The following is a 14,595-nucleotide window of genomic DNA, read 5'->3' as shown; positions in this document are numbered from 1 at the left end:
ATCCTACTGAGCATCCTTACTAGACAGAGCTGAGTTGAAAGCGGTCTGACTTATAAATTCTCCCAGGATAACTTCATACTCGACTTGCTTGCCCTACCTACTCCATAATGTTGGTTCACTTTCCCTCTTATATAGGTATTACTTAGGTTTTTGCCAACTTTCACCTTCAATTTTCTGCATTTTAAATGCTAGTGAATAAACCTTAACAGTCTGCTGTGAAGACCTATTCTGAGGAATTGCCTAATGCATCCATCCCTTGTTTATGCAGAGATTATATTCTATGAAAACCTCCCACAGAGAAATAACATATAGCTAACCAATAAACAAACGTGTACAGCAGCTTTGTAGTCAGTACTGGCAGATTCTCCCATTACCTTCACATTATGCAGCTTCTGGCATTAAATCAACTTATCTAGCAGAACTACAATGTCTTCTTTACATAAATGCTCATAAATCTTCAGAGCTCTTGACCTAAGTTGAAGGTTAGTAAGGCTGCTTTCTTCTTCATCTCGTGCTTTATGTATAATGAAAGCATTTTCTCAATATGTGCTTTCTAACTAAAGTTGTTACTTTGGCAGACAATGGAGTACAGAGGACCACAAAACAATGAATTTTCTCTGCATTCTTTATGTTGCAGATCGTTGATTCACCCAGGATGTAGGCATAGCCAAGTGCTGATGCTCAAACACAAACATCAGCAAGTCATAAGATTTCTAGCTTTGTTTCTTCAGTCAAGAGAGGTTCTCTTGCATTACACTGCTGGTTATGTGATAAAATATGTTGCTGGACATATGGATGCCACATTAACAAACACACACACACACCGAGTTGCAGGAAAATTGCATTAACAATTATACCCAAATTGTGGTACCTGCAAGTGACCCACTAGTGGAAAAGTGGCACACTGCACCCAGGATCCAAGCTTACTCCATCCACCAACCCTCCCTGCATAATTTGGCGCACTATCTACCACAAATAATCACACTAGCAAATTTTGACCACATAAAAGGAGGAACTAGTAAAAGTAGGTTCATCACATAGTGGCAAAACCAAGTATAGAGATTTCATATAAAGCAAGTACTGGGTGAATTATTATTTAATTATTTATTCATTTTGCTCTGTCACTGTCTCCCGCGTTTGCGAGGTAGCGCAAGGAAACAGACGAAAGAAATGGCACAACCCACCCCCATACACAATGTACACACACACACGTCCACACACGCAAATATACATACCTATACATCTCAATGTACACATATATATACACACACAGACACATACATATATACCCATGCACACAATTCACACTGTCTGCTCCTATTCATTCCCATCACCACCTCGCCACACATGGAATACCATCCCCCTCCCCCCTCATGTGTGCGAGGTAGCACTAGGAAAAGACAACAAAGGCCCCATTTGTTCACACTCAGTCTCTAGCTGTCACGCAATAATGCCCGAAACCATAGCTCCCTTTCCACATCCAGGCCCCACACAACTTTCCATGGTTTACCCCAGACGCTTCACATGCCCTGATTCAATCCACTGACAGCACTTCAACCCCAGTATACCAAATCGATCCAATTCACTCTATTCCTTGCCCTCCTTTCACCCTCCTGCATGTTCAGGCTCCAATCACACAAAATCTTTTTCACTCCATCTTTCCACCTCCAATTTGGTCTCCCACTTCTCCTCCTTCCCTCCACCTCCGACACTTCCCTCCATCTCCGACACATATATCCTCTTGGTCAATCTTTCCTCACTCATTCTCTCCATGTGCCCAAACCATTTCAAAACACCCTCTTCTGCTCTCTCAACCACGCTCTTTTTATTTCCACACATCTCTCTTACCCTTACATTACTTACTCGATCAAACCACCTCACACCACACATTGTCCTCAAACATCTCATTTCCAGCACATCCACCCTCCTCCGCACAACTCTATCCATAGCCCATCCCTCGCAACCATACAACATTGTTGGAACCACTATTCCTTCAAACATACCCATTTTTGCTTTCCGAGATAATGTTCTCGACTTCCACGCATTCTTCAAGGCTCCCAGGATTTTCGCCCCCTCCCCCAACCTATGATTCACTTCCGCTTCCATGGTTCAATCTGCTGCCATATCCACTCCCAGATATCTAAAACACTTTACTTCCTCCAGTTTTTCTCCATTCAAACTTACCTCCCAATTGACTTGACCCTCAACCCTACTGTACCTAATAACCTTGCTCTTATTCACATTTACTCTTAACTTTCTTCTTTCACTCACTTTACCAAACTCAGTCACCAGCTTCTGCAGTTTCTCACATGAATCAGCCACCAGCGCTGTATCATCAGCAAACAACAACTGACTCACTTCCCAAGCTCTCTCATCCACAACAGACTTCATACTTGCCCCTCTTTCCAAAACTCTTGCATTCACCTCCCTAACAACCCCGTCCATAAACAAATTAAACAACCATGGAGACATCACATACCCCAGCCGCAAACCTACATTCACTGAGAACTAATCACTTTCCTCTCTTCCTACACGTACACATGTCTTACATCCTTGATAAAAACTTTTCACTGCTTCTAACAACTTGCCTCCCACACCATATATTCTTAATACCTTCCACAGAGCATCTCTATCAACTCTATCATATGCCTTCTCCAGATCCATAAATGCTACATACAAATCCATTTGCTTTTCTAAGTATTTCTCACATACATTCTTCAAAACAAACACCTGATCCACACATCCTCTACCACTTCTGAAACCACACTGCTCTTCCCCAATCTGATGCTCTGTACATGCCTTCACCCTCTCAATCAATACCCTCCCATATAATTTACCAGGAATACTCAACAAACTTATACCTCTGTAATTTGAGCACTCACTCTTATCCCCTTCGCCTTTGTACAATGGCACTATGCATGCATTCCACCAATCCTCAGGCACCTCACCATGAGTCATACATACATTAAATAACCATACCAACCAGTCAACAACACAGTCACCCCCTTTTTTAATAAATTCCACTGCAATACCATCCAAACCTGCTGCCTTGCCGGCTTTCATCTTCCGCAAAGCTTTTACTACCTCTTCTCTCTTTACCAAATAATTTTCCCTAACCCTCTCACTTTGCACACCACCTCGACCAAAACACCCTATATCTGCCACTCTATCATCAAACACATTCAATAAACCTTCAAAATACTCACTCCATCTCCTTCTCACATCACCACTACTTGTTATCACCTCCCCATTTGCGCCCTTCACTGAAGTTCCCATTTGCTCCCTTGTCTTACGCACTTTATTTACCTCCTTCCAGAACATCTTTTTATTCTCCCTAAAATTTAATGATACTCTCTCACCCCAACTCTCATTTGCCCTCTTTTTCACCTCTTGCACCTTTCTCTTGACCTCCTGTCTCTCTTTTATACATCTCCCACTCAATTGCATTTTTTCCCTGCAAAAATCGTCCAAATGCCTCTCTCTTCTCTTTCACTAATAATCTTACTTCTTCATCCCACCACTCACTACCCTTTCTAATCAACCCACCTCCCACTCTTCTCATGCCACAAGCATCTTTTGCGCAATCCATCACTGATTCCCTAAATACATCCCATTCATCCCCCAGTCCCCTTACTTCCATTGTTCTCACCTTTTTCCATTCTGTACTCAGCCTCTCCTGGTACTTCCTCACACAAGTCTCCTTCCCAAGCTCACTTACTCTCACCACCCTCTTCACCCCAACATTCACTCTTCTTTTCTGAAATTATTTTCTGAATTATTATATCTCCAATTATTATCAAAGGCATGGTCTATATTGAAGATCACTGATAAAGTATGATAATGATCACCAAACCCTCTGAATGCCACTTTGATAGTCATATCAAGGGTCTGTGTTAGACTGAAACTTTTTAAAACTACATTGGAATGAGTCATACAATTATTACTTTTAATCCCTTAACTCCATTAAATGGATATTTATGTGAGGTGGACATTTCTAAACATGACAAATTTCTTAATTTCTCACTTCTCAGCTTAGCCTTACAAATGCTCAAGCTTCTCAATTAAAACCTTTCACCACTCTAATCAGCTATTTCATACATGGCCCATATTTCACAAAACCTTTCAAGCAACTCTAAACAAATATTTCATTCAAACCCATATATACTTAAAAAAAAAACCTTATGCAAATATGCTTATTCCAAAGTCTGCTAAACTTAATGAGGATGCTGTACTGTCAAAAACAAAATGCATTAAACTTTTTCTTTCTACAAAAACAACCAACAAAAATGAACTAACCTGGGCCATTAGGTCCTGGCATCATGCCCATTCTCATATGACCGTAACCATCATTCCTCATTCCCGAGTGTCCATGAGGGCCTGGTGGTCCACCCATTAAACCTGGTGGGCCTCCTGAACCTCCACCTGGAGGACCAAATCCAGGTACTGGAACAAAATTATTAAAGCCACTAGGTCCTCCAGGGCCACTGGGCCCTACAGGACCATTGGGGCCTGCGCTACCATCTGGACGGAAGTTAGGTGGGCCATCAGGCCGTGGGCCTGGTGGGGGAAAGCCTGGTGGAGGACCACTAAAAGCATCAGGCCCAAAACGACCTGTGGATAAAAATAATACTCTACACAGCATTACTTACATTTAATAATGCAATGAATACATCTTAATCACAGAAAAAAAAATTACAAATCAAAGGTTTATTCTGTAATTATTCTGATACAGTAAACCAAATACATGTTATTACTGATTTATTCCAAACGGCTTGCAAAAACAATGAAAATAAGAGGGCCAGGGCAGATGCACTATCTCCAGGTGAATATATTAAAAATTCAATTATTATTATCCTCATTATTATTATACTTGGTCACTGTCTCCCAAGTTAGTGAGGTAGCACAAGGAAACAGAAGAAAGAATGGTCCAACCCACCCACATACACATGTGTATACATAAATGCCCACACATGCATATATACATACCTATACATTTCAACGTATACATAAATATACATACATTTCTTTTATGTGTATGCAAAAATTCAATTATATCTTATTATCTATTATACTTTAGCGCCGTCTCCCATGTCAGCACAAGGAAACAGTTGAAAGAATGGCCCAATCCACCCACATACACATGTATATACATACACACCCACACATATACCTATACATTTCAACATATACATACATATACATAAACAGACATATACATATACACACATGTACATTTTCATACTTGCTCCCTTCATCCATTCCCGTCGCCACCCCACCACACATGAAATGGCACCCCTCTCCCCCTCCACTTCTTACCCTTCAGTACCTCACCCTGAACAGGCCACGAGCAGAAGGCAACTCTGGCAAAGTGTCTCCACAGGCTCCTACCTAATATTCCTACTACCTAGTTTACCAATGTCTTTCTATGTTTGTTCCTGGCACTGTGTCATTAAATAGGAAATAGCTAACAAGAATAGGGAGCTGTGGTTTCGATGCATTACACATGACAGCCAGGGTGGGGGAGGGGGCGAAAGTTCTGGGGGTGTTGAAGAATGTGTGGGAGTCGAGAACATTATCTCGGAAAGCAAAAATGGGTATGTTTGAAGGAATAGTGGTTCCAACAATGTTATGTGGTTGTGAGGCGTGGGTTATAGATAGAGTTGTGCAGAGGAGGGTGGATGTGCTGGAAATGAGATGTTTGAGGACAATATGTGGTGTGAGGTGGTTTGATCGAGTAAGTAATAATAGGGTAAGAGAGATGTGTGGTAATAAAAAGTGTGTGGTTGAGAGAGCAGAAGAGGGTGTTTTGAAATGGTTTGGTCACATGGAGAGAATGACCAAGAGGATATATGTGTCAGAGGTGGAGGGAACGAGAAGTGGGAGACCAAATTGGAGGTGGAAAGATGGAGTGAAAAAGATTTTGAGTGATCGGGGCCTGAACATGCAGGAGGGTGAAAGGCGTGCAAGGAATAGAGTGAATTGGAACAATGTGGTATAATGGGGTCGACGTGCTGTCAATGGATTGAACCAGGGCATGTGAAATGTCTGAGGTAAACTGGAAAGTTGTGTGGGGCCTGGATGTGGAAAGGGAGCTGTGGTTTCGGTGCATTATTACATGACAGCTAGAGACTGAGCGTGAACGAATGTGGCCTTTGTTGTCTTTTCCTAATGCTACCTCGCACACATGAGGGGGGAGGGGTTTTTTATTTCATGTGGGGCAGGGTGGCGACGGGAATGAATAAAGGCAGACAGTATGAATTATGTACATGTGTATATATGTATATGTCTGTGTGCATATATACATGTAAATGTTGAGATGTATAGGTATTTACATTTGCATGTGGATGTGTATGTATATGTGGATGTATAAATATATAAAATAAAATAATAACATGAATATGAATATGAATAACAATACAATTATAATATATATGGAAAAAGGAGAAAGAATACTACCCACATACCTCCTGTGTGTCGAAGAAGACGACTAAGATGGGCAGGAGCAGGGGGCTGGAAATCATCCCCTCCCGTATTATCACTTTCTGAAATGGTGAAATGAACATTTTTTCAAAGGCTCAGTTATATATTCTTGGCACTATCGTAATGAAGCAGGAAAGGGGAAACAGGTGTATATCTATTTCTAATTACTCCATGACCAATATCTACATGAGTCCTTGTGCTACCGATGATTTTTCTAAAGAGCTTTTGTAGCTCAAGGCTGTACTACTTCCAGAAGTAAGAAAAAGTAGACTCCTATGAAGTGAGAAGGTCTCTGATGTGACTGCAATCCCAATGAACAAGGTGAGAAGTTCTCTGATGAGACTGTACTCCCAGTGAACAGTCTCCCCATAGGTGACTTTTCACTAAAGGTGTAACCTCAAGCAGGGAGAGTCTGGTAACACCAACCAGTATATGTACATATATCATTTTTGAATATGTACATGCGTATATATGTATATGTCTGTGTATGTATATGAAAGTATACATTGAAATGTATAGGTATGTGTATGTGCATTTGTGGGTGTTCTGTACATACATGTGTATGTGGGTGGGTTGGGTCATTCTTTCATCTGTTTCCTTGCGATACCTAGCTAACGCAGGAGACAGCGACATAATATAATATATATACATATTGATTGAGAGGGTGAAGGCATGTACAGAGCATCAGATTGGGGAAGAGCAGTGTGGTTTCAGAAGTGGTAGAGGATGTGTTGATCAAGTGTTTGCTTTGAAGAATGTATGTGAGAAATACTTAGAAAAGCATATGGATTTCTATGTAGCATTTATGGATCTGGAGAAGGCATATGATGGAGCTCACAGAGATGCTCTGTTGAAGGTATTAAGAGTATATGGTGTGGGAGGTAAGTTGTTAGAAGCAGTGAAAAGTTTTTATCGAGGATGTAAGGCATGTGTACGTGTAGTAAGAGAGGAAAGTGATTGGTTCTCAGTGAACGTTGGTTTGCGGCATGGGTGCGAGATGTCTCTATGGCTGTTTAATTTGTTTATGGATGGGACTGTTAGGGAGGTGAATGCAAGAGTTTTGGAGAGAGTGGCAAGTATGCAATCTGTTGTGGATGAGAGAGCTTGGGAAGTGAGTCAGTTGATGTTCGCTGATGATACAGCACTGGTGGCTGATTTGTGTGAGAAACTGCAGAAGCTGATGACTGAGTTTGGTAAAGTGTGTGAAAGAAGAAAGCTGAGAGTAAATGTGAATAAGAGCAAGGTTATTAGGTACAGTAGGGTTGAGGGACAAGTCAATTGGGAGGTAAGTTTGAATGGAGAAAAACTGGAGGAAGTGAAGTGCTTTAGATATCTGGGAGTGGATCTGGCAGCGGATGGAACCATGGAAGTGGAAGTGAATCATGGGGTGGGGTAGGGGGCGAAAATCCTGGGAGCGCTGAAGAATGTGTGGAAGTCGAGAACGTTATCTTGAAAAGCAAAAATGGGTATGTTTGAAGGAATAGTGATTCCAACAATGTTATATGGTTGCGAGGCGTGGGCTATATATATAGTTGTGCGGAGGACGGTGGATGTGCTGGAAATGAGATGTTTGAGGACAATTTGTGGTATGAGGTGGTTTGATCAAGTAAGTAATGAAAGGGTAAGAGAGATGTGTGGTAATAAAAAGAGTGTGGTTGAGAGAGCAGAAGAGGGTGTTTTGAAATGGTTTGGGCACATGGAGAGAATGAGTGAGGAAAGATTGACAAAGAGGATATATGTGTCAGAGGTGGAGGGAACGAGGAGAAGTGGGAGACCAAATTGGAGGTGGAAAGATGGAGTGAAAAAGATTTAGAGTAATTGGGGCCTGAACATGCAGGAGGGTGAAAGGCGCGCAAGGAATAGAGTGAAATGAAACGATGTGGTATACCGGGGTCGACATGCTGTCAATGGATTGAACCAGGGAATGTGAGGCGTCTGGGGTAATCCGTGGAAAGTTTTGTGGGGCTTGGATGTTAAAAGGAGACTGTGGTTTTGGTGCATTGTACATGACAGCTAAAGACTGGGTGTAAACAAATGTGGCCTTTGTTGTCTTTTCCTAGCGCTACCTCGCGCACATGTGGAGGGAGGGGGTTTTCATTTCATGTGTGGCGGGGTGGCAACGGGAATGAATAAGGGCAGACAGTATGAATTATGTGCATGTGTATATATGTATGTCTGTGTGTGTATATATATGTATATGTTGAGATGTAGAGGTATGTATATGTGCATGTGTTGACAAGTATGTATATTCATGTGTATGTTGTTGGGTTGGGCCATTCTTTCGTCTGTTTCCTTGCTCTACCTCGCTAACAAGGGAAATAGCAACAAAGTATAATATAAATATGAATAACTTTTTTTAACATAACTGCCTCTCCTATGTTAATAAGGTAGCATTAGGAACAGATAACCAATGGCCTCACTCCCATATATCCACTCTCTAGCTATCAAGTAAAATGCAACTAACCAGAGCCTACTAACCACATCCATGTCCTTGCCATCAAGCAAAATGCAACTATACGATGGAAGCTCCACTCATGGAAAAAGTCTACATCAAGGAAAAGCCTTAATTGAATTACAGAGGTTATTGAAAGAAAAAAATAAAGAGACAAGGGAAAGTATCTAAATATTTTGGAAGTGAAAAACTATCTCTGAAATTGTACAAGGTTATCAGACTCAGCAATGAAAAGGGAGAGGCTATTTGGTGTGTGAGTTTGAATGGAAAGAACTTGGAGGAGGGGGAGCCTTTTAGAAACCAGAAAGTGAATACGGCACCAAATGGGAGATGAAATGACCTACAGAGTGGGTAAAGGGGAACAGGTCTTTGGTTGAGAAATAATGTGAATAAGATAAGGTTATGAAGTTTGGCAGACAAGAGAGACAGGTTGATTCAAGTGTGATTTTGAATGTATAGAACCATGAGGAAGTGCAAGTGTTTTACTTAATTTGGAATGAACATGACAGCATATGAACTATGGGAGATGGAGTGAATCATAGGATGGGTGAGCAGTAAGGGTCCTCGGTGCATCAAGGAATGTGTCAAAAGAGAAACCTTTGTCTATAAGGTCACGAGTGGATATATCTGAAGATACAGTAGTCCCAATGACCTGTATAGGTGGAAATCATCGGCCCTACACACAAAAGGTGGGTTTGTTCGAAACTGTGTTTAACCCACTTTATGGCTGAGTGTCTTGGGCTTTAAATACAAAAGGATGGAGGAGGGAGGGCATGCTGTAAGTGAAATGCCTGAGAACAATAAGTAGCATGAGGCATGTTGATAATGTAAGGAATAAGAGTGTAAGAAAGAGGTAGTAAGAAAAGTATGACTGAGAGAGTAGACCAAGGTGTGCTGAAATGGTCTGGAATTATGGAATGGATGAACGAAAAAAAATTGTGTAAGAGGAACTATGTGTCAGACGAGGGAAGATGCAAGGAGACAATGGAAACTGAAAGACAAAGTGAAGGCTTTGGGTTATCAGGACCTAAATAATCAGTGGAATGAGAGGCATGCATGGGATACAATGACCTGCATCAATGTGATTTTTCTTTAAGACCATACTATTAACAGGCTTAACCAAGACAATCAATAGAATAACTAGAAGGCCTTGGCTGTGGAAAGTACATGATGATCTAAGCATATTATACATGACACATAAAGAGTTGATGTACAAATGAAGTTGCAGTTGGTTTGTTCATGATGTTACTTTCATGAAGGTGGGAGATGCCATTCAAGTATAAAAAATGATACACATATTCATACCTAAATGCTTCTCCTGCTTTAGTGGAGTATCATAAGGAACAAACAAACAATGCCCTCAATTTTCTTAGCTGCTTTCCCCACCTTTGTGGGACTGCATCAAAAACAGAAAAATTGGTCTTCCATATATATGTGTGTGTGTTCCTGCATGAACTTATGCATGAGCACATATACAAATGTCAATCTTGGTGTATATTAGCATAGTGAAAAGTATGAATTAACAACAAAATATATGCTACACTGTACATTTCAGCTCAACTTACTGTTCTCTCGTCCCCTCATGTTATCAAGGTTACGATCTCGGTCATGAATACGTTCATCTCTCTCATGTACTTCCCTGCCTCTGTCTCGATCTCTATCACGGTCTCTGTCCCGTCTTTCCCGATCATACTTGTCCCTAGGTTCCATATCACCTCCAGATGCTAAGTTTCGTAACCGCTCAACTAAACCCATCTTGTCTTCACCAGATGGTGAGGAATGGGTCACTGAACGGTCAAATCTATGTTGTCTATCATGCTGTCGTTCAGCATGTTCATCTTTTTCTTTGGAAGGAAGACCATTTTCTTTCCTGAAATTTAAAAAGTCATGAGATTAATTGGCATTCAACCAGAATAAAAACAAAAATTAAACATTCCTTTCTAGCATTAATATAAATTCTTACCAAAAAAATCAAGAAATAATTTTGATGTTAATTATGAATCTTTAATGCATAGAGCAATGAATGCAAAATCTTTCACTTTTGGTTTTCAGAGTGTGAACTCATTTTCTACATTCATCAAATGCACAAATTCTGATGGACTCAAATTCCCAATTCACCAAACCAATAGCTCCCTGCTATCCATGATTGGAAACCTCATGATACTAAAACATAATGCATTTCTAAAGAGCGAGATGCTTTGTTTCACTACTGTTTCCTTGAAAGTCAAAACAAATCAAATTTCTTTAATTTCAAATTATTTTCCACCGAATGGTTTTTCTCATAGAGGAAGAATTTTTCTCTTTCCTCCATACAAACAAAAAATCATAGTAATCAAAACTGTTCCAGATACAAAACAAACTATCATGAGCTCCTTTATGATTATAAACACTACAATGAAGGGAGGTTATATTCAGTTCATTTTATAATTTGCTAATTAATTTGCCTGAATATCTGTCCCTGGTTCTTTTAAACTCTTCAGTGTATCTTTAAGGCATTTTTCATCTTGAACATGATTGCTGACATTACACTATCAATCTATATCTCTGGTACCAACATATTAACATGAAACTTTAACTTAGAGAAGTCATGCCTAATACAAATCTTTAATGAATGAAATGAACCTCACACTTTCCTGACCTTCAATTTAGTTTTATGGAAATATATTATTGCTATTTGAGACATAAAAAACAACTTTGATGATATTTGTACCTTTTACCTTCAAAGAAATTTTATGAAATTTTATCCTATCCTATCCATCATTAATCAATCCAAAATCTATGAGACAGACTAGACACAAACAGTCTTTCAAGCCCTACACACATCCTCAACCTATATCTAATGTGCCAAAGTGGAACCAGCAATTCCACACTAAGTGCTTTTTATCTTTTTCATTCTGCATATCTTGTTTATTTACTTGGTGAGCCTAGTGGCTCAATTAACAAAATACACAATTTCTATGGTAACACAGACTGTACAATGGAGTTCAATAGCCAGGAACCTAGTCTTTGTTATGAGAGTTTCTGTGACATCTACAATGAAGGAGCAAGAACATGAATAAGCATAGAATGGTATGACAAAGGAAAAAATGGTCAAATAAAAGATGTCAAAATGAAAAGGGGCTTTGAGATGGGCAGTGATGAAGTTACAGATGGTGTTGCAGTCAGTCAACATTAGCAAGGTATATGACAGGAAAAAGGATAACAGAATTACCAATAACATTGCCCACTCCATGCTAATCGTGACCTTGTAACATGGAAGAGCTGTGCTGTAATTTTTTCTTTGGACATATTTTTAGGCAATCATTTAATTTTTTTTTCAAATGAAACCATCTATATTCTTTGAAAAAAAAATCTCATAAAACCAGAAAAGAGCAATAAGAAATAAGAGGAAATATTTTGGGCAATGTGAAGCTGTATGCTTCAGTTTTCTATGCAATTGTGTTTTTGCAAAAATAAAAAATTACAAAGGACAAAAATGTTATACAATAAAAAGGTGGTATATCTAAGCTCTTCTAGAGAGTGGCAAGTCTACAGTCTGTTGAGGATGCCTAGGAGATGGTTTAGTTACTCTCTGCTGATAATAAGGCACTGGTAGATTCAAGTGAAAAACTGCAAAAGCAGGTTTTAGATTTAGAGCAAGGGTGTGTGTGTGAAAGATGTAAACTGAAAGTAGGTATGAATAAAAATAAGGTTACTACTTATTAAGCTTTGCAGTGGAGAGCTAGCCTAGATGGGTAGAACTTGGAGGAAGGTAAGTGTTCTAGATACATGGGTGGGGAAATGGCAGTAAATGGAATCAAGGATGCTGAAGTGAGCCATAAGGTTTGTGAGGGGATGAAGGTCATGGGTACACTGACGATTGTGTGGAAACATGAGGCCATTGTAAGTGTGGGCAAAAATTTAAATATTCAATGAAACAGTAGTCAAAGGGTGTTGTATTAATATATGGTGTGGTTTCTAAGTGAGAAAGTACAGAATAGGCTGAATGTGCTGGATATGAAAAATATGAGGACAACATGTGGTGCATGGAGGGTTAATCCAATAAGAATGAAATGGTAAGAATGGGGTTTAGTAATAAAAAGAGATGAAGTGTGATGTAATGGTTTGAACATATAAAGACAATGAGTGAGGTGAGGTTGAAAGAGAGGGTGTGTGTGCCTCAAGTGAAAGGGACAAGGAGAAGGGGAAGACAGAGCTGGAGATGGAAGGATGGAGTGAAAAAGGTGGAGAGTCCCTGGGGCCTGAAATGCACAGAAAAGAATGAACTGGAGCAGTGTGGCATACTGGGGGTGATGTACTGTCATCAGACTGAATAAGGGTATGTGAAGTGTTCTGACAAAACTAAGGAAGGCTCTGATGGGCCTGGCAGAGGTTTCAATACATAACACAACACATAAAGAGTACATGTGAGCAAATGAAGCCATTTCTAAATCCTTCCCTGATATTACCTCATTAATGAAGGAAACTATGCACAAATATGAAGAAAAAATATATCAATGATTCTGAAAAATTGAATACTTATTTGAGAACTTAAAATTCCAAAATTAACAATACTCACCCCATGTCATTCTTCTCTACATCCTCCATCTCAATGTCCATATCATTAGACTCATGTGTGTGAGAACTGCTGTTCACCATAGAGGGATTGCTGCCCATTGGTCCACTGTTGGCTATAGTTGTTACAGGACCTGAGTTAACACTGTTTTGTATTTCACTTCCAGGGGGCACTGAAAATAACCAAAAATTTTGATAAAGGAAATAAGCGGAAATGACTTGAAATGTTAGTATCAAAACTTCATGAGAATATTATTGCTAATGTACTTTTACTATCCCTTAAATGCCAGGTAACCTTAACAAATACTGATCAGAATGTGAACAAAATAAATATCCTTCTTTTCTGTTTCCCTTTACAAAACAAAATAAATAAATGTACAAGTATGGGATATGTACAAATAAAAGTCATATCATATCTTATATGGCTGGTATGTAAACCAATGAGGTTATCATGCAGATCACTCAGGGATATGGTAGAGGAATGGTGGAGGAGGCCTTTGCCCCATAGAAAAATCTGTGGGTCCTGGTTTTGGATAAGAAGCTCTAGTCTCATAGCAATGTGCATGACAGTCAGAGAGTGGACATGAGCAAATGAGGCCATTTCTTTACCTGTTTTTTGCACTACTTCACTAATGCTGGAAGAGGCAAACATGTAAGGAAAATATGTGCGTATGGAGATACAGAAAACATCCTTTCCACATATCCACTGTATGTCACAGAAGGCAACTAAGAAGAAGAGGAGCTGGGGAACTGGAAACCCTCTCCTTCTTGTATTTCAATTTCTAAAAGTTCAAATAAAAGAAGCCAAGCAGGAAGTGCTCATCCTCCTTCAAGGAACAGGCAGGAGTGTTTGAATGCAACCACAATAAGAAAGGACAGATGGGTATCATGTTTGAGGAAAGGAAACTTGATGTAGTGAAACAAAGCTGAAGAGTAAGGGGGAAGAATGTTTTGTGGATGTCTCAGAAGTAAAGGCTTGGGTTAGTGTAAGGGCAAGAGCTATGGAAGGGAGAGAAAAAAAAAATGCCGCAATCTCGGCCTGGATGTGGTTACCTAACAAAAGCAGCAATGCTAGCTTCTAACGCCACAGCAAATAGCCCTTCAGGAAC

At 39.8% G+C, this 14,595-nt stretch overlaps 1 protein-coding gene across 2 annotated transcripts in view; it reads right to left on the bottom strand.

Moving 5' to 3' along the window:
* Isha (Insulator su(Hw) mRNA adaptor) overlaps positions 1–14,595 on the bottom strand; it is a 126,440-nt gene that overhangs the window by 62,796 nt on the left and 49,049 nt on the right. For both annotated transcript variants that reach the window (XM_071689175.1, XM_071689176.1), the window contains 4 exons: positions 13,491–13,659; positions 10,498–10,802; positions 6,465–6,542; positions 4,297–4,611 (listed from right to left, as the gene is read on the bottom strand). In XM_071689175.1, the coding sequence (XP_071545276.1) occupies positions 4,297–4,611; positions 6,465–6,542; positions 10,498–10,802; positions 13,491–13,659 (867 nt within the window). The remainder of the gene's footprint in view (positions 1–4,296; positions 4,612–6,464; positions 6,543–10,497; positions 10,803–13,490; positions 13,660–14,595) is intronic.

Source organism: Panulirus ornatus, chromosome 46 (genome assembly GCF_036320965.1).
Source record: "Panulirus ornatus isolate Po-2019 chromosome 46, ASM3632096v1, whole genome shotgun sequence".
Lineage (NCBI taxonomy): Eukaryota > Metazoa > Arthropoda > Malacostraca > Decapoda > Palinuridae > Panulirus > Panulirus ornatus.
Note: the sequence above shows the minus strand (reverse complement) of the source record. Positions and strands in the feature narration are given on the sequence as shown.